Source organism: Trachinotus anak, unplaced genomic scaffold (genome assembly GCF_046630095.1).
Source record: "Trachinotus anak isolate AG129_WGS33_773 ecotype Australia unplaced genomic scaffold, CSIRO_AGI_Tana_v1 ptg000013l, whole genome shotgun sequence".
NCBI lineage: Eukaryota > Metazoa > Chordata > Actinopteri > Carangiformes > Carangidae > Trachinotus > Trachinotus anak.
The window spans coordinates 11,572,692-11,592,277 of record NW_027273864.1 but is presented as its reverse complement, the minus strand read 5'-3'; the positions used below and the strand labels follow the sequence as shown (position 1 = coordinate 11,592,277).

Genomic DNA, 19,586 nt, shown 5'->3' with positions numbered 1-19,586 from the left:
AGGAGGATTGTTATGATATAACAGAAGCTGCCTTTCGAGCAATACGTGAATTTCTGCTGTTTTACATGGCCTATCAGATGTTTTTGTATAAAATAATAGCTTTTATCAGTACATTTAGAATACAAAGAGTTTACTATTGTACAATTTCTACCCTGTCGTTTCTGTTTGTGCTACCTTTTTTCTATTATCTTTGATATTTACATTTAAAAGACATAATTTAAATCCCGAAACTGCAATGCACCCAAGTGCTATAACAGAGAATGAGTCAATATCAAGGACAAAGCCCTAAAAAGACATGCTGTGCCTACCACTCTCACAGCTTACAACATGTATGAGAAAGCTAAATAGTCACTTCTTTTCTGTTCAAATGTGTAACAGGAATCTTACAGTCTGACAAGTTATTTATCCCCTGCATCGATCTTGCAGTCAGCACAGTGCTGGAGTTACTGTATGCTGTGCACTGCTGGTCTGCTTTCTAAATCCACTGCCAGCGCCGCCTTGTCCAAAACAACAAGAATTTTCACAACAAACATTCCCTGAATATTCCAGTCCATTCCACATTAGACAGTTATACATTTTGTACCCACTGTGTGGCTAAAGATTACAGACTACTCAACAATTAAGGTCGCACCATAAAACCCAAGCACGCATGTCAAACTACAAACTTGTTTATGTCTAGGTTTGTATTCTGTCCTGACCTCAGAATTACCATATCCTGAGCCCTTCAGCACCTTAGACATGTGTCATAATCTTATTAACTGTTGATTCATGTGCTGTAACTGGTAGTAAAGTGTGTGGGTGTTAGGTTCATGCTCATGGAGAGTTGATCCTTGTCCTGTGGCTTGGGCGGTCTCCAAGTCTGGCACCAGCGCTGGATCAAGCCGTTCTGCTAACAGGGATTTATTTGGCTCCACAACACCCATGTCAGACATGTATCCTGGCCCAGCCATTTTGTGTCCTCAGATGCTCCAGCCCTTCACAGTGAGCTGGCTTGCTTTTTGGAAACAAGGAGAGTGGAAAACACTTGACCCACTAAAACTACGGGAATTAGTATTCGTGGCACTGGTGCAGAGACATAAATAACTTGAATAACACAGCTCATACTGACATGTGCCTTAAAGACAGCCAGATTTGACTTTAGGCTATAATATAGTGCAAAGGGACAACGCAGGACACATATACATCAGTTAAACACACATATTAGCACGCACATCCAAGCAATAATGTGGCTGCAGATTTAGAGGACGTGCATTTAAAGTGGAACACAGGTCCATTATTGTGCATTATGGCATATTAAGATTAATTAAAACATTAAAGAAAATAATTTGTTGAAGTAATGTCCTGTGCAGAGTGAAATTACACGCAACTGCAGATGTGAGTATAGTGGAAAATACTGCTGATGTAAAACTACATATAATAATCTGTTGATTAATAGACATTAACCGGGACAGTTTTGGCAGCCTGAGAACAATCGCAGAGCCACAAAGAAAGGCCCTGCTGTGCGTCACGTGTATCTGCATCGCTCTGACAACAAGCTGAACATGTCCAACACATGTTTTTGAGAATTACAGCAAGAACCAGCTTGTATGTGAAAACACTGGCTGCTGAGCTACTATGACTGAAGCCCCGTGGTACACCAACTCACTTAAACCACCTGAGACTGTCTCTGGCCAGATTTTGAAAGCATGTCCTCATCAGCTGGCAGATATGTCCCAGTGGATACACTCAAATTTTGCCTGCTCCAGTTTCTAATGTTTCAGTGCAATACAATACAATTACAATACAACTCCTGTTGTCCTTTAGAAACCCAGGATACCCTGCACTGTGGTGAGATGGCTTGGACTGCTGTTCAAAACCTACATAGACTTACTTCCCCTGGGCAATGCAGACTCTCTGCAGTTTGAATAGATCAATAAGGATGCCATCACCTTAACCACACACTGCCCTGTCGCCGTCATTTGGACCAGAAGAGCATACATGTGTGAATACCGTTGATTACAGCACGGCATTCATTATAATTCCCTTCATCCTCAGGGACCATGCCTGAGCACCACTATGTGCAACTGAATCCGGTACTTGGTGACAGGTTGACCACTGGTGATGAAGATGGGCACTTCTGTCGCTTTTTTTCAGCACCGCAGACACCCAAGACTGCGTGCTAGGCTCATGCCAGTACTCACAGATCACACAGAACTGTGAGGCGTCAGTTTGAGAACTATACTGCAGCCATCGCCACAGTCACTTACTGAATTTTCATGGAAGACTAAAGAAAGTCTGATTATTTCTGGCCTTAAGTGGTAGCTTGACTTCTGAAACATTATCTACGGAGCAGTAATATATTTGTATTTCTTTACATACATAGTAAGAACTAGCATATTTCTCATGTAACATTACATTTTCAATGTGCTTAAAATATTCCAGTCTTGGTTTAAAATATAAATCATAATCTATATTTTAGGCAAGTAAACCAGTAACCTGGATGTGAGTGTGCACGAAAACATTGTCACTACCGGGGATTAGTCTGCATATAAGACAGAGGAGAGACCCTTTAAAATGGCGCCAGGACAACCAGGTGAAGAAGATGATTGTGGACCTCAGGAAGCAGCAAAGACGGGGAGGAAACACCCTCAACCTCATCAATATGCCTTAAGTGGAGAGTGTCAGCAGTTTCAAGTTCCTTTGGGTCAGCAACAGGGATTAATGTTAACACAGAAATTCAGCATGGCTCCACAGATCCTCCACACCTTCCACATGTGCTGCATTGAGAGTATCTGTAGCAGCTGCATCACTGTGTGGTGTCCAAGCTGTACTGCCCTGGACTCTAAAGCTGTACAGCAGGTGATGTAAACAACATAGTTTCTCACAGGCAATAAACGACCAGCCCTCCAGGACATTTACCACAGGAGACGCTCAAAGGAGGCCCACAAAATCATCCAGGCCCACACTCAAACCCAAATCCCAACCTTAAACGGTGCAGTCTTTTACCCTCTGGGAAACATTATCAGAGTATTATTTCCAGAGCAGGTTCAGGGTAGGGTTGTCTACAAAGCCGTCAGCATTCAAATATCACTTGCTCACATCCTTTCTTCACTGCCTTCATTGAGCTGTTATGTAATGTTTGTAAAAAAAAAAAAAAATTCTGTACAGACTGTTTAACTGTTAGGTAGTCCCTAATACTGTTTATTAGTTTGTAAGTTTGTAATAACTTTATTTTGGTTATTATTAAAACAATCATAATTTGTTCATTTAATCTATTTAAATTCTGTAGCTGGTCCAAGCATATAATATGCAACTGAATTAACTGAGATTAATCTGCAGCAATAAAAGTAGTTTATTTACATCTAAAATATAGTGGAGTGAAACTGTTAAGCTTCAAAAAATTGAAATATCCAAGTAAAGTACAAGTTCCTCAAAACTGTACTTAAGTAAAGTACTCAGCTCAATAATATACAATAAATAAAATAATTAGTGAAGTAATGAAGTGTATCATAACATGCTTTTTCAAAGTTGTTTTAACATGTGACTTATGGTTTAGTATTAGTAGTGTGTAAGCTCATGAGTATCTCTTCTTGTCATCAAAGTTGTGTGTTGCAGCAAATATTGAGCATTTTTGGAATTCCTTTGTCTTATTCTAATATTTACTTAAGAGACCAAAGGTTATGTTTCATTTTTTATTTTCTCGGAAGATAGCCATGACGGGGGTGGACCTTGTTCCTGGACTCATGCTTTTCCAAGACTTCGTAAAGCACAAAAATAGCATGACTTACCGAAAACAGGTATTACATTTTCTACATGTCTAGTTCTCATATTTAATGATGCAGTGAGACTGGCTGTGATCTTTCATTCACAGACAGAGAGATCTTAAATGTCACACCATAGTTCTACTGTTTTCCTTTGGAGGCTCCCTGGGAGCTGCAATATGGAGACTGCACTACTTAAGAGCACTAGCGTGGTCCATTGAAGTTCCTCTGGTTCCCTCTTCTGGGAAAATGAGGGACAACAAAGCAACTCATCACTTATTACTATATTATCACGCATGGGTCCCTGTGTTATTTACTACGGTGATAAATCTTACAGTGTTGCAGTTGTCAAAATGGCACAGAGGAAATGAATGCCTGAGTGCCTGCTATGCAACCGGTTGAGCAGCTCCACGGTCTCATCCAAATATGGTTTCATCTGGTTTCAAAAAACCAAGATGTTAACGGCCAAATTACAAACTTGAGGCTTCAAAACAGCAGTTCACAAACCAATGGGTGACGTCATGGTGGGTTGCCACTTGTGTGTAATACACAAACCAACAAACCAATCCCATTCACACCAGTACACATCTTTCACCCTTCATCCACGTTGGTCTGTTTCTTATTCTCTCCTACTTGTTATTTCTTCTTCTTATGGGTTCTGCGGGCTTTAAGATTGCGATTGCAAAAGCAGCAACACATTGCACTGCTGAGGCTCCTGTTTCAGTATAAAACTAGTATTGATAAGGTTTCACTGGAAACAACCACAGTAAGATGACTGATATGGATTTATTCCAGATTTTGTACATATTTACCTGTTTCTGAAATAACCTGTTGAAAATAAATTAATTCTCTTTAACAAGGATTCTCTTTTCTTTATTTCATCCTCTGAGTTTAGGATGAGAAAAAAAGCAGAGCACAACCAGCACAGTAAATAAATAACACAGCACATACAGGATGAATGGACATGCTAAGGTCTAGTACAGCTGTGTCTGTATTCACACTCCACTAATTACATTAGAGGAGTATAGCACCAATAATTTCACAATCGCCAGTTTATTTCCTACTAACTGTTAATAAACAGAACTGCTATGAACTGTAAATAACCTGTTATGGTAAATCATGCTGTGTATATGGCAAAACAAACCTAAAGAATTACATGTATAGCCTACTCAATTGCAATCTTAAAAGAATTGTGCAATACATGAGTATAAGTATAGTTTCTATAATTCAGTGTTTGATGAGTAGTTTGGATGACTGCTTCATCAAGCATCGAGCCGGTAAATGTTAGTTCTGTTTAAAAAAAATTGATTGAATTTTTAAAATGTTAGCAAACTGAGGCCAGACAAAGTCTGATGAGAGACAAACATACATAAATTGCAACCTACAGAAGATAAAGCTTTTTTTTATTTCAGCAGCAATATTTCTGTACATCTGACACCACCCTCAGCATAAATGATCAAATAAGCGATATTAACACTCCAAGAAGACTTTTGTTTAGTTGTTAATAACTGTTACCATACCTCTGTCTGCTCTTCAGCTTTTCATGTGGTCGGTCATTTCCGATTAGGTCAAGGGTCAGCATTTCTTCTTTATCGTCAGGTGACACGCTGTGTGCACTTCCTGATCCTTTTGGTCTTCTAAGTTGTCACTTCCTGGGTGGTGCATATATACCTGCAGACAGAGGAAGGTCAGTTGCCTGTACACACCAGGTGAATTGCTTGGGCCTGGGAACTGTTATACATCACTCTTACTGCAGTGGGGAGTAAGCCAGTGGTTACTGGGATCAGGGTTGTCTGGTGGGTCTCATCCTTTGCACCAGAAAAATGACTGGGTGATAGACCAAGCAGAAAGGTCCATCTGACCCATGTATGGGCAGTGGTTGGAGTGATGCCAGGGCCTAGCCCCACAGCACACCTCTGAAGCCTGCTACTGCTCCAAGATGCCCTGCAGTTCAGCCTGTAGGGCATCTTAGAGTGGTCACAGAATCCCCCTTAAACACTGTGTTGCTACAGGGAGGCACTGCAGGGGCTTTGGTGGTGGAAAACAAAACCAAACACATCTGAGCAACTGAGGGGCAGAAGGCGCAGATGCTAACTATAACTGCACTGTTTCACTTCATGCATCGCACACAGCCTGAGGTGGTGCCACAACACGCAAAAGCCACTATCATGTAAACATCATGTTTTCACCAGTAAATATTGACATGTTGACCTTAGCAGAATCTTTTATGTGGTGATAGAAGTTTGCCTGAGACTTCCTTGTGTGTGGTAAACAATCTCCACCTCTGGATAAAACATCAACCATAACAGATTTAGTAAAACAAAAATCATCCTTGAATTATTGATGAAGAGATCATATATTGATAGACAAGTGCTGGAACTGGCATCATATGCAGCTAGTTTCCACAATATTATACATTACATTACATTCATTACAGCCTATTTTTAGGTCACTTTCTCCAGCTCAGAAGCTCTTTCTCCCCCTTTCCAACCACAGTGAACAGCACTAGCTCAGGTGGTAGACAGAGAAGTGGGAAAAGATGAAGAATGGTTAGTAAGAGCAATCCCAGCTGACATTGGGCAAGGGTAGGGTACACCCCGGACAGGTCACCCGTCTATCTATCACAGGGCTGACATATAGAGACAAACAGACATATAGAGACAAATTGCCACACTGTGGGAAGAAGCTGGAGTACCTGGAGGGAACTCACACAGACAACATACAATCTCAACACTGAAAGGCCCAGGATTCAAACACAGAGCCTTCCTGCTGTGAGGCGACAGCGCTGACCAGTGCACCACTGTGCCACCCTACAAATAATTGTTTGAATTATTAAATAAGTGACATCACATTGACAGTACGGATGAGCAAATGAACCTTGTTCACAAAATAAAACATAATCCTTTCATAGTCCTTCTATGACAGCCTAATCTAGGTCACTTTCTCCATACATGTACTCACCTTTTCTCCCACAATGATTGAAAGCGGCTCAGTAGGATAAGACGACAGTGAAGAACAATATCTAATGGTCAGTAGGACAAGTTATCTAAAGATTATCTGTGAATATGTGATATTATATGGTATGGATAAACAGGAGAAGTTTATAGTGTGTGGCTAGTTGACAGATGACATATATTACTTTCTCTGTATTTATATTGTATTATGACCTATTCAAGTCACTTTCTCTCCAAGTCAAAAGCTTACACTCACCTTTCACCTCACAGTGAACAGTAGCAGCTCAAGTGGGAGAGTAAGATAAGAGCAGAAAGGACAAATGTGTAGTCTTTGAATTTGGACTGGTGTAGTATACAGTTTGTAGTTAGTTAACAACATAACATGCATTATTTTCCATCTTTTTATTATAACCTATTCTAGGTGACTTTATTTCCGAAGCTTATACATTTTTCCCTTATTATGTGAATGGCAGCAGCTCAGGTGGTGGAGTAAGATAAGAAAAATAGAAATGATGGTTAGTAAGATAAACCGGAATTACTAAATCCGTAATATTTTATGTATACACAGGTGCAGCATACAATATTGAGCCAGTTCGCAGCAAGCTCAGGTGGTGGAGTATGATAAGAGGAGAGAAAAATAAATGAGGGCTGGTTGGATGAATAATCTTTGAATTGCCTCAAAAATTACTATAGCATGGATAAAGATGAATTTCAATTTTGATAGAGAACAATAAATAATGGTTAGTAAGACAGACAAATGATCTTTGAATGTCCAAATAAGTGATATGATATATATGAAAAGACGTAACATACCGTGTATAGCAAGTTTACATAACATTACCTTCTCTGTCTTTATACTTTAGACCATTGTAGGTCACTTTCTGTCAGAGTCAGAACCTCATACTCTTTATACCCTTTATACCCTCATAGCCTTTTTTGTCCACACTGAACAGCAGCAGCTCAGGTGGTGGAATAAGAGAATAATAATCAATGATTGGTAGGACATACAAATAATCTTTGACTTGCTAAATAAGTGATATTATATGAATAAATAGGCCGGGTATACAGTATGTAGGGGGGGTAAAGCGTTTTGCTTATATTTCTTCTTTGCAGCCTTGTTCCCCATCATCTCTTGACATGACAGAGCTGAAGGTTCTTGTCCTGCCAGATGCAAAGCCTACATGCACAGGGTGTTGACAACTCTGCCAGATGCAAGGGCTGACCCGGGGCATCGCCAAGCCTTGCCAGATGCAAAGGACGGCCCTCAGAGTGAAAGAAACGTTGATCAACCCACTATGCCGAAACATCTTCATAATTTACATGCAATCTTGTACTCTCAGATAGAGAGCATGGTAACAACTGTCACCCTGCAAATATCTCACTGGCATTATACCCACACCTGATGGGAACAAGTATGGTGCTGTACACAGTGAAATGCTCATAATCTCATACCGTGATTTTCTTCATTTAAAGAACATGTTGACTGGAGTACTTTATTTGGCATTTCAGGCAGACAATGACTGTCTTCAGCACATAAAAAACATTGTGATGAATTATTCCAAATCTTCCCTCTGCAGCAGTAAGGAGTGGCTGAAGAACTGAGTGATTCAGGTTGTACTCAATCAGACTGTTATATGGCATTAGTGCCACCTTCTCCTCTGCCAGAAGTGAAGGAGGAATTAATCCATTTTATAACCCGCGTTTGCACAGCACAGTTCCACATAATAACTGTGTTTCAATCCCTGTTTTTATTCCTGAAAACATTTGGTGTGAAAGAGATTATTTTTCATGGCACTGTGGAAACTGTTTCTAAGAGGATGTCGGATATGTTTGATGAAATCATGTACAATTATGTACTTTACCTGAGTATTTCAATTTTATGCCACTTTATGCTTCCACTCCACTCCATTTTAGAGGGAAATACTGTACTTTCTACCGCATTAAATTTATTTGACAGCTTTAATAACACAAGCAAGTTACTGCCAGGACTGCAGCACTGTAAAGCACGCTGCACTGTGCTGAGCTACTTTTCGCCCCTGAGAAAAAGTCGAGCCAGCTTTGCCTGATGTACGATAATCATCATATTCAAACCGTGTCTTGCATCTCATTTTATTTCCCGACACGATCACTATACTAAAATACAGACGTCTGAGTCCTTTTTTTTTTTTGTATTATCCGAAACATTTTCCATTTCATATTGTCAAAAATTAAACATTGAAAAAGGAGGAAACAATCAATTATAACTTCGAAATAAGACACATAGTAGAATGGTGGACAATACATAAAAATAAAATACATAAAAATAAATGAAATAAATGCAACACATAAACGGGGATAATCTAACAAAAATATTCTTAGTATCTCCATATGAACAAGACTAAACTATCTACACCTACGTCTGAGATCTGCGACCATAAAATGAAAGTAAATGACGTGACTCTCCAAATGAAAACAACTGACGCGACTGTTAAACCTGCACTGATGTATGTGACAGCAAATTTCGACAATCTTCGACAATTAGACAAAAGTGGCTGACTATCTGTACCTGCAGATGGACGCGTATGTTAAAATCAAGCTACGTCTGATTTCGACGCCACTTTCTCTCCCTCCAAACTCGTGAGTTTCATCATCGTAGCAGTTAGCCAGGCTAGCTTTAGCGAGCTAGCTAGCATAGCCGAAACACGGAGTAGGTGTGACTGTGACTAAGAGTTTAACCCGCCTTGAAGCATGCCGTTTCTTAAGAAATGCTGCTGAAAAAATCCTGTTCCTACTGAGTAACAACACACACTAAGAATATATCACACACCAGTATTACACAAATACTGGTGGGACCTCCAGTCTAGCGTGCTGGTCCCATGGTGTAATGGTTAGCACTCTGGACTTTGAATCCAGCGATCCGAGTTCAAATCTCGGTGGGACCTCATCCTTTTAACCTCTCTCTGTCAAGAGCATTTGCGGCTTGAGTTGTGTTGTTTCGTGATGAAAGCCGAGCGAATATGAATTATCTAACAAGTAGGTACGTATAGTACTGTTATAATGTATTGTAAATACAAATGAACCAGTCGGTCTGAAAATAAATAATAAAATATTTGACAGTCATTTTCAATGATGACACATTCACTAGTATTAGATTTCATTTCATTGCTTTAATTTTCTTGTCAAATTTGACATACACCATTCTTTCTCATCCACCTTAGAGGCCTAAAATATATTACTTCTTTTACATAAAAATCCATTATGAAAAATAATAATTGTGCGGAAGTCATCTAAATACTGTCTCAGTTTATAAAAAAAAAAACACTGAAATACCAAACAACAAAAAGATATCAATTTAAAAAAATCAACCATCAGAATGTCTTTACACAATAATGAAGTCTTTGGCTTTAAGTGAATCTTCTCTCTAAAACATAACATAACCCACTTATTATGTGTTACCGTGGATATTATTGGTTAAATAGGTAATGTAAATGAAACAAATCTAAAACAAGGCCAAAACTAACCTGTGATATGGAGAGACTCTTCTCTACTGGTTCTTTTTTTATTATGACATTAGAAATGTAGAGATTGTAGAGTTCCACTGATTCTATGGCACTTTTATTTTCACAAAGAAGAAGAAAAGTTGTAAATATTGAAGTCCTGCCCACGAGCTTTTAAATGAGTTACCTCTGTTGTGACGCAAATCTCCCTTTTACTTTCTTGTGTAGTTAGTAACTACATAACATTTTGTTCCATCATCTACCCGTCTGTATTTTAAATTGTAGGTAGGTTCAACATAATGTGCATCTACATCTGTGGTTATCACAACAAAAATACACTTTTCAGAGCATTGGTGCAGTTTCAATTTACAATCTCGTCTAAGATATTCAAGATACATAACCTCTTACATTTAGTCACTTCCTTCACTCGTCCTAACACTGCGTAAGGAGCAAAATTGCAGGTACCCCACTTTACACGTCGAAACATGACTCTTACATTCTACTACTTTGTTGAAGTCCTTCTGAACCATTGTCTCTTGAGCTTTAAATATTGATGTAGAGAATCTTTAATAGAAATAACAATGTTGTAAATGGATTGTCATGCAGTTTTGTTGTACATCATGTGTTTGTAACATAAGAACAAAAAATGACTTTGTCAGCAAAAGCAAAAAAGAAAACAAAAAAACAACCACAACAACAAAAAATTTATTTGAATCTCATTTGGCAAAGTTTACCAAAGTTAGGTCAGTTTTTGGCTTATCAAACTATTCCTCTGTAACTGCTCTGGAAACTGACATATGAACAACATTTCGCCCTTCTGAGTAGTAATCTGTCGGAAATGGATTCTCTCATAAAAAAAGTCACACAGCCGAGCACAGTGATGCCACCTGCACAAATGCAAGCAAAAATGTAATATTACACACACTTAAACAAAAATATTCCACGTCCCAAATAGTCCAGAGTTTTCAAATTCTTCTGCTCTCTCATCTGCGTAGCTGTGGTCCCAGCATGACTTTGTTGATAAAGTTGACAATGGCCACGGCTGGTTGTTCGGGGTCCATCTCTGCAAACAGATGACACACGTTCTCTGTAGCACTGCCTGTCCGCCTGGCCACAAAGCCAAACATCCTGCAGCAAAACAAAGAGATGAGAGAAGTCAGAGGACTGGAAAACACATTGGGTTTGACTCCGAAAGAAATCCATTTTTTTTCCTCAAGAAGTCAGAGTAACAAATCTAATAGTTTTGATTAATTGCCATGCAAAGTAGCACGAGGTACCAGTCGGTGATATCATTTTATCACTCGCCAAGAAAAACATACAGTGACACAAGCACTTACCTGCTCGATGTGCTATCAGAATTAGTCCACCTGAAGCACGGTCACACAACACAGAGACAAAATGCAGGAAGACATGAATAACAAGGACGTGGAGACTGTTTTATCAGACTAGGCACTACTCATTCACCTATCAGAGTAAAAAAAGCAGACAAGCAAATCAACTTATATTTATAAAATATAAGCCAATACAAGAGGTATTTGTGCAGCAGCAGCAGGCACAGATTTTCTTACTGCCTTTGGTGGAGATAATGAGCAGTAACTCAAGCACATAAAGTTTTATTAAAATCGATTTGTATCAGCGACCCACCTCTGGTCTTGAGGATCGAGACTGCTGAAAGTGACACTGTTGATTGGGTAGTGTCTCCTGAAAAATAGCCTGTATAAACACAAACAGTGTAACCCATTTGTCTTTGGTATTAGTTTTAAGAACATTATCTAGAAGGTTTTTCATCAAACTGATGCCAACACTGTGTCATGCAGCAGAAATTTGATGCAATAACAAATACCACTTTTTAATAAAATAACTTGTCACACCCACTGAGTTAAAAGTGTGATGCTGTTGCTAATGAGTATGACTGCAGTCTCTAAGATGTACCTTCTTTTGCTGTCCGTTAGAGTGATCCCCTGAGAGGACACTTTAAAGTGGACCACCGTTGCCACTGGACGTGGACTCAGAGCCAAAGTGCACTTGGTTGCCTTGGAAACTGCCTCCGGGCCCGTCAAAGACTCAGTTTCCACAGAGTTCAGGTAAAGCACATTGCAGGCTGGTTCATCAAAGAGATGAGAAAACGTGGATTAATAGCAACAACATTATGTGTCGTTATGGGTTAGTGCTATTTAAATATGAGGCTTGAGCAGTCTCTGCTGGTCAAAAGAAAGAACTGCAATGACATCTACATGTGATTCGTCCTCTATGGACATTCATACAACAGAATCACCAAAAAGAAAACACGCTTGTGTAATACCTGCTCCTTGTTTGAGGAGGTCAGCTGCTGTGCTGGTGTTTGTTGCACTCTGCATCTCCTGAAGCTCCCCAACCAGGTCTGAAACATCATAGTCTTCAGTTACATAACAGCACCATCTAAATTATTGAGGATCCAGTATGTAACTGTTGCAACTACCTACTAAGTCTTTGATGAGGAGTCATTTATTTGTTCTCTAATACTAGATACATCATAGTAGATACAGGTCATTTGAAATGGCAGATATTTATTTTAGTTGTAAAACTTGTGACAATTAAATTACCTTTTTCTGGGATACGAAGGGCACAAGGTAGAGAGATGGGGGTAATTGAATGCTGGTAGACCAGGGCAGATAAGCTTCCTGAAAGGAAAAGGAAATGGGTAAAACAGGCTATGATTGTGACAGATTAAAAGGAATTAAAGGAAAGAAAACAGGGAACTGGGAAAGAAGTAAATAAAAAAACACTCGGACTTACAGATTCAAATGCTCAGTGTCAGTATCTCATACACAGCTAAATATGTGAAGCATAAAACAACAGTTGTGTCTACCACATAACTGACCGAAGTAGGACTCATTCTGACAGCCCTTGATCTTCACTCCCCGTGGCCCGGTCTCGATGAGGAAGTGTCGCACCAGCTGTTCCAGAGGATCCCCTGGGAAAGAGGAGAGGAGGGTGAGAAGTGAGGGAGCGATGATGAAAAATAAAGCCGACTGTCTTGCTGCAGAGCAGATCCTATAAAGATGAGTGATTAAAAAATGCACAAAAATATACACTTCTGTTTACTGTAGATTTCATCTAAACCATATTGTCACTGATGTCTTTGATAAACACTGTCTCATTTTTTATTTTAAGCATTAACAAAATATGAGACAATTACATGAAAACATAAGAGTTATCACCAACATTAGTTGTTGTTGCATCAAAAATACAGATACTAAGATAATAAGAATATTAAACATTTTTGTGCCTGTGTCTTAAATTTGATAGCAGCGCTCAATTCAGCATTAACACTGGATTAGTGATGCAGTTCTCAACTAAAATATAGATGTCATCTGAACTAAGGTATAAAAGTTTCTGGATCTGTGTTTGGAAATCACACATTCATTGGATTAGAAATTACTTAACAAGTAGTTACACTAATAACCTGATTTGTTGTTTTTCTTTTTTTGCAATTTTGTACACTTATTTGCTGTCAAGTGTCTTCCTCATGAACAAATCTGCAGTCATTTCGGGCGATAAAACAGACTCAGGAGAATGAATGGAAATGATGTAACTGATCAACCGCTGAAGCATTGGCATCACATTTCTAAATATAGTTTGTTGAATGGGAGTATGATGTTATTCCATTGGTGCCAGGAAAGACACCTGTTATTGGCCTTTTTCACAGCAGACACTTTATCTCGTCATAGTAGGAAAAGCACAGGTGTTACTAATAACATTAACACTGGCTCTGTTGTGTTCAAGCGCTGCAGTAAGCCATGGCAGTGTGACAGTGAGTCAGCATTTAACAACACCAGGACCCTCAATCTGAAGCAGCTAAATGGGACTCAGCCATTATTCATTTTATTATTTACCCCTGTGCTTTTCTTACTATGACAAACCATAAAAGGCCCATTCGCAGCCGGCTCGCTGATGCTAACAACGACTTCATAGTGGGTACCTTTGATTCCAGTGATGTTGGCGTTAGGAGGAGGGGTGGCCACTTTGAGGGCCAGACCGTAGGCCCCCTGGAAGGAGTTACTGTCTCTGATGAGGAAAGTCCCTGGTTCCTTGTCCTTTAACACTGCTATAGCTACAGTGGAGAGGACATGTTCGAGTGAGGGTGTTGTGGTGTAAAAGGAGAGACACAACTTTGCTTAGTCACGAATGCTCATGAAGACTGATAAAGAATGATAAGTAAAAACATTGCGGTTGTATACAATCCTCACCTTGGTCTCTAGAGATGCCTGGTTTGTACCAGTACTTGGAGCTGTCCTGGACAAACTTAGCATTGACCCTGATGTCTGCCTCCTCCCTATAGCTCGACTGTACAGACCCTCGTCTCTGCTCTCCTGCCGCAGGGGGGAAAGTAACGTGGTGTGTGGGGGAAGGAGCTGAGGAGACTCTGAGAAGAGAGTTGTGTGTGTTCAGGGATCCTGCTGTGGAGGAAAGGCGTTTCTTCTCAGGGAGCGGTGGCTGGACGGCGGGGATGGTGACGGCAGTGTAGCCCGTGTATGGGACATGGGGGACGTTTAGTAACGGGTAGTAATAGGACGCTAAGGGAAATGTGGGGGTGTGATAGCCGTCAGGCACAGGTGATGGAGGTTTGTTGTCAACTGAGCTGTCTCTGTCTGGAGTCAATCTGTGCCCTGCTGTGTCTGCAGCCAATGGGGAGCACTGGGGAGAAGACTGCCGCTCTGGGGAGCCAATAGGAGAATTTGGGGAAGTGGTGGAAGGGCTGGAGCTGAGATTGGCAGAGGGGTTCATGGTTACACTTCTGCTGCTGTTGGATGGGGTATTGCTGGGAAGGGCAGAACCATTGAGTTGCACTTGAACTGGGGTGATGAAGACAGCAGCATAATTTGAAACATGTGATAGGTTAGATCCTTCAGCAGTTCCTGTGATCCTGGCTGCGCCGATCTTTCCATCCGAACTCAAACTCTGCTCACTTGATGGCTGTGTGGAGTTTACGGATATGCTGGAAGTTTGGGTTTGTGTTTCCTCAGGTACTGGTGTGATAGTTTTGTTGCTATTTGTGTTGGATTCTAGCTGTGTGGGGGTTTCTTGGCTTTGAGGAGGACTGTCCGCAGTAACGCTGGGGACAAAATATGAACAAATAAGATAATTAGCAACATTTTTTGGATAGATGTTGTTTTATTTCCAACATTAGTAGATGTCAAAAAAGAAAGTTTCACTCACCTGTCCTCAGTGTGTGTAGGGCTGCTGCTACCAATAAGTGTGTAGTCTTGATCAGAGTCCAGTCCAGGGGTGCTTGTCTGGCCGTTAGAGTCCGATTTCCCCTCTGAAACCATGTCATCATCCACATCAGTTTTGGCCTTTTCCACTTTGGGAAGCAAGATAAAATAAGTCAAGACTCATTTATTACAAAACAATCAGAAAAATAAATGATACCAGAAGTATCAAACATTTCAGTGTAAAAAAAATCTCCACTGTATCCATCATTCACCTTCAGCATGCTGCTGTTCTCTGGATCTAGAGGGCGTCTCGGGCAGTCTGCCTTTCCCAGAAGCAGGGCTACCAGCAGGCAGAGGCGAGGCTGATCCAGAGTGGTATCCTGAGGCGTAACCTCGGCTCTCGTGGCTCTCGGCTGGGGATGACTGATAAGGAGAGCAGGGGCAGGAGTGGCGGGGTTGTGGAGGTGTGTGGTACCCACTGCTGGCTCCATCCCGCACATCCACCAGAGACTGGGGGCTGTGGTAGCTCTGGTGAGGTGCGAGGGCAAATCTAGGCTGCTCTGGGTTCTGACTCTGATCCAGAGAGGAGTGGCAGACCCGAAACACTGGCATAGCTGATTTGCACTGCCAGAACTCGGCCTCTCTTGCCACCTCCCACGGGTTTTCACTTTCCCATAGTGGAGGCGCCTCTCTTGTTCGTTGTGCCCCTGCTCCTTGGGACCAGTGTGGGTTCTCTGATTGGTCTGGGTGCAATGGGTGGAATGGTCTTACTGAAGCTGGTTGGTGCTCTCGCCTGCTGGAGCAGTCCCAACAGGGGCAACCAGAGGTCGATGTTGGAGAGCTGAAGAACATTTCCCTGTAAGGGCTGGAGGGCAGTGATTGATGGGAGAGATGAGCGGATGGGCCGTGGCTGGAATAATGGAAGAGGTGACACTCCTCCCCGGTGCAGAGGCGGTTTGAGGCTGGGAGGGTGTGGCTGTGTGGGTGTGCATGTTCAGGGGTGGAATAAGGGTAGTATGGCCTGTGGAGACAGGGCAGGGGTGGGGGCGGGGGCGGGGGTGGACGTTCCCATGGTAACTCTGGTAAAGGATGGGCACTATGGCGATGGCAGAGTTCCATATGAGCCGTATTCAGAGGAGGGGACACAGATTTGGATGGTAAAGCAGGCAGAGTTTGACTTTTTGGATGATTTTTAATGCTGTTGCATCGTCCGAGACAGTGGCCGTTAGACAGGCAGGGCCCTCTCTCCCATCCCACGTCGCCACACTTTGCACCTGCTCGACCACAACACGACTGCTCTCGCCTCAAACCCCCTGGACTTGACGGGTCTCCGTCATCTAAAATTGCTGTCTCTCTGTCCTTTTCTTTCCCTCTTGCTTTCTCTTTTGCTCTATCTTCCCCATCTCCCCTCCCTGCTGCGCAGTCAGGAATTTCTCTGTCAGCGCAGTTTATGGATGGAGACCCGTCTTGCAGATGATCAGTGGGTGCTGAGGAGCGACTGGAATCACTGGTGTAGGTGGGGGGCCGGGGCTGGCTGGGAGTTTGGGGATTCACTGTTGGGCTGCTAGTGAGACATCCATTGGGAGATGCTGTTGAGGCAGTTGAACCTGGCCCACGTCGCTTCCTCACCTGTGCGTACAGACTGCCGTCCAGTGGGCCCCTCGTGTGAGAGATATCTGGTAGAAAGGAGTAGGGAGTGTTATGTGATGTTCGATGTTACGATCTTAAAGCTTTTTTTTACACCTGTGTGTGTGTTTGTGTGTGTGTGTGTGCGCGTGTGTGTGCGCGTGTTTCTTACTTTCCAAACTGTCTTGGTGGTGCAGGTTGAAGTTCTCATAAGAATCCCATCTGACCACAGGGTCTGAGGTGTTATAGTCCACTTTGATAGAGGCATCATTCTTGCGGTATTCTCGACCTTGGAATGCAGACATTTTAATATGAAGCACATAAAAATGTAAGAAAGGAAAGGATTATGAGCACGAAATGTACCATGGGAAGCAGTGCGAGACAGACAGCTGATAAAAAATACCTTTCATTTTTTCTGGTCCATTGGAGAAGATAAACTCGACTGTAGCATCAGGAGGGAACCTGTCATCTACAGAAAGATGAACATAAAGGGAGACTAAAATATCCAGACTGCAATCACACAGCGTGATAAAAACGTTCTCAAAAAATCTGTGAAGTAGAAAAACCAACCTTAATAAATAAAGATACTTGCCCTCACTTATCATGATGGAAATAAATAGGATGATACGACAGAATATGGCTCAAGTAAACTGAGCACAACACTTCAAAGAAATGTACCATCTGAGATGAGCTTCCTTTTTACTTTCATGCATGAGTGTGGGTGATATTATTTATACATTGTATGCATGCGTCAGCATGTTGCACTAAGAGCAACTGTCATGAGACTGCTGCGTACTGAGCCATGTACAAGTATTTCTGTTTCATCTAAACTGACACTGTCATTTGCTATTTGTCTCAATATACACAAACACAACAATGGGCTGAAGAGTAAGTGGGTCTTGAATTATACATCCTTTCTAAACAATTTCAATGATGTAATAGAAATATACAGCAGAAGGTTTCCATTTTCATATGTTTACAACATATTCAGATTTTAGTGTAGCACAACAGTAGAATAGTCTTCTGGTTTTAAATACCCTCTCTAATCCCTTCTGTGATGCCTTCATCAATGTCCAAAAATTGGAAATTACTTGATAGGCCATGTGTTTACAAGCAAACTACTGGGCCTCTGTCTTCATACCTGTGCAGGCCACGTCCAGTTCAGTCTTCCCAAACCACAGCTGGGCTCCGTGAACAGTACAGGTGTGAAACTGGACTCTGAAGACCACCTCCCTCTCTGCTGCTCGACTCCGCCGGTGGTAGCACTTCACCTGCAGAAAAGGATACAAGTAAGAGAACGATGTAAATAGCAAGACTCATTTCCCATGGATTGTATTGTTAACACTTAGTTATTGGTCGTGTTATGAAATAGTAAATATAATTTTCATTAGCTTTGTGACAGGGTTTTGTTTTCTTGGATAAGTCCTCAATGTGTGTTGCTGCTGCGCTACCGTCTGAGATAAATAAAGTACCTGCATGTTTTTCTAGGATGCTAAGGGCTTTTAACGTTTTTACCCTCTGAATGAGACGTGCAAGTCAGTAATTAAGTATGCATGTTCATAGTCTTCAGAGTATTTGTAGCTTAAGTGGTTTGAAAAAAAAAAAAAAAATCAGGCACTTATTAAAAGCAAAGTTACAAAAGTGCATGACAGTCAGGAAAGAAACGTGTATTTATAAAAGCACTAAAGTCAGAGGGAGTGGAAGAAACTGACTACAATAAATAGGCAAAATAGCAGCTGGTGCACTGCAGTTACTGCAGCGGTGTAAGTAAGTAAGCTTTCCAATTAGTGACATACAGTTCACCATAAGCTGTTTCTCACCATAATGTCTCCCTTTAATAATAGCGCTGGCTCCATAGTCACACAGAGCTTCCTCGCCCTGGAGCTCTGAGGATCACTGGAAAAAAAAAAACAAAAAAAAAAAGAGAGGACCATACATAAAACCAGTCAAAAATATGTCTCAGTTGGGCAAAACACTGGTAAACAACGTTAACTTTAACATAAACACAGACCAGCGTACACCTAAACACAGACACTGGCCTGTATAGACAACATCTGTCAAACGGACAGAGGGAGGGAAAGATGTCTGCCCGAAGGAGGTGAGCTGAAAACCCAGTGGTATAACTGTACAACTGACCACGTACTTACTAGACGCCTGAGGTGTAGACCAGCTGTAAAGACTGATAGATTTTCAGGAATGGATAGAAACCTGCAAATATGGAGAGAAGTGAGGATAACAGCAATGAAAAAGGGGGAGAGTCTGCAGACAAAGGCTCTATTGTTTCTTTTTTATGCCTTTAACATTGTAAAACACTTTCTGTTCACTATTCAGAGCTCATTATTACCATTACAGCACTGCAAGCTATTACACCAACTTCAGTTTGTGTAAAACTGACCTCCTCCAGTCTGGAAGTTTGGTAGAGAGGGAATGAGGATCTGGTGGAGGAACAGAGGACTGCTGTTCATTTTGATGGTACCTGACAGCAGACCGCCAAAGTAGTAGATGTACCTGAAGAAGAAAGGTGAGTAAGTGCATCATTGACAGATCTCTGCTGTCAATGATGCAATGACAGCAGAGAGCGGCATGTGGTGACGA

At 41.3% G+C, this 19,586-nt stretch overlaps 1 protein-coding gene, 1 long non-coding RNA gene and 1 other non-coding gene across 5 annotated transcripts in view; 2 read left to right on the top strand and 1 right to left on the bottom strand.

The window, feature by feature from the left end:
• The first annotated feature begins 9,135 nt into the window (after positions 1 to 9,135).
• On the top strand, positions 9,136 to 19,483 carry LOC139630002 (uncharacterized). The gene is made up of 5 exons (XR_011693087.1): positions 9,136 to 9,310; positions 12,123 to 12,254; positions 13,054 to 13,143; positions 18,141 to 18,280; positions 19,344 to 19,483. It is a non-coding gene; the product is annotated as an uncharacterized lncRNA (long non-coding RNA).
• trnaq-uug (transfer RNA glutamine (anticodon UUG)) lies at positions 9,544 to 9,615 on the top strand. The gene has a single exon. It is a non-coding gene; the product is annotated as a tRNA-Gln (tRNA).
• The window catches only part of LOC139630000 (tensin-2-like), a 31,577-nt gene continuing 21,811 nt past the window's right edge, over positions 9,821 to 19,586 (bottom strand). For 2 of the 3 annotated variants that reach the window (XM_071492951.1, XM_071492953.1), the window contains 17 exons: positions 19,387 to 19,499; positions 19,139 to 19,199; positions 18,812 to 18,887; positions 18,133 to 18,262; positions 17,395 to 17,460; positions 17,164 to 17,280; positions 15,638 to 17,041; positions 15,370 to 15,514; positions 14,400 to 15,265; positions 14,132 to 14,263; positions 13,031 to 13,123; positions 12,753 to 12,830; positions 12,473 to 12,550; positions 12,103 to 12,271; positions 11,815 to 11,883; positions 11,508 to 11,537; positions 9,821 to 11,298 (listed from right to left, as the gene is read on the bottom strand). In XM_071492951.1, coding sequence (XP_071349052.1) covers positions 11,154 to 11,298; positions 11,508 to 11,537; positions 11,815 to 11,883; positions 12,103 to 12,271; positions 12,473 to 12,550; positions 12,753 to 12,830; positions 13,031 to 13,123; positions 14,132 to 14,263; positions 14,400 to 15,265; positions 15,370 to 15,514; positions 15,638 to 17,041; positions 17,164 to 17,280; positions 17,395 to 17,460; positions 18,133 to 18,262; positions 18,812 to 18,887; positions 19,139 to 19,199; positions 19,387 to 19,499 — 3,772 coding nt within the window. In that variant the 3' untranslated portion in view covers positions 9,821 to 11,153. The remainder of the gene's footprint in view (positions 11,299 to 11,507; positions 11,538 to 11,814; positions 11,884 to 12,102; positions 12,272 to 12,472; positions 12,551 to 12,752; positions 12,831 to 13,030; positions 13,124 to 14,131; positions 14,264 to 14,399; positions 15,266 to 15,369; positions 15,515 to 15,637; positions 17,042 to 17,163; positions 17,281 to 17,394; positions 17,461 to 18,132; positions 18,263 to 18,811; positions 18,888 to 19,138; positions 19,200 to 19,386; positions 19,500 to 19,586) is intronic. The other variant, XM_071492952.1, reaches the window with a different exon arrangement.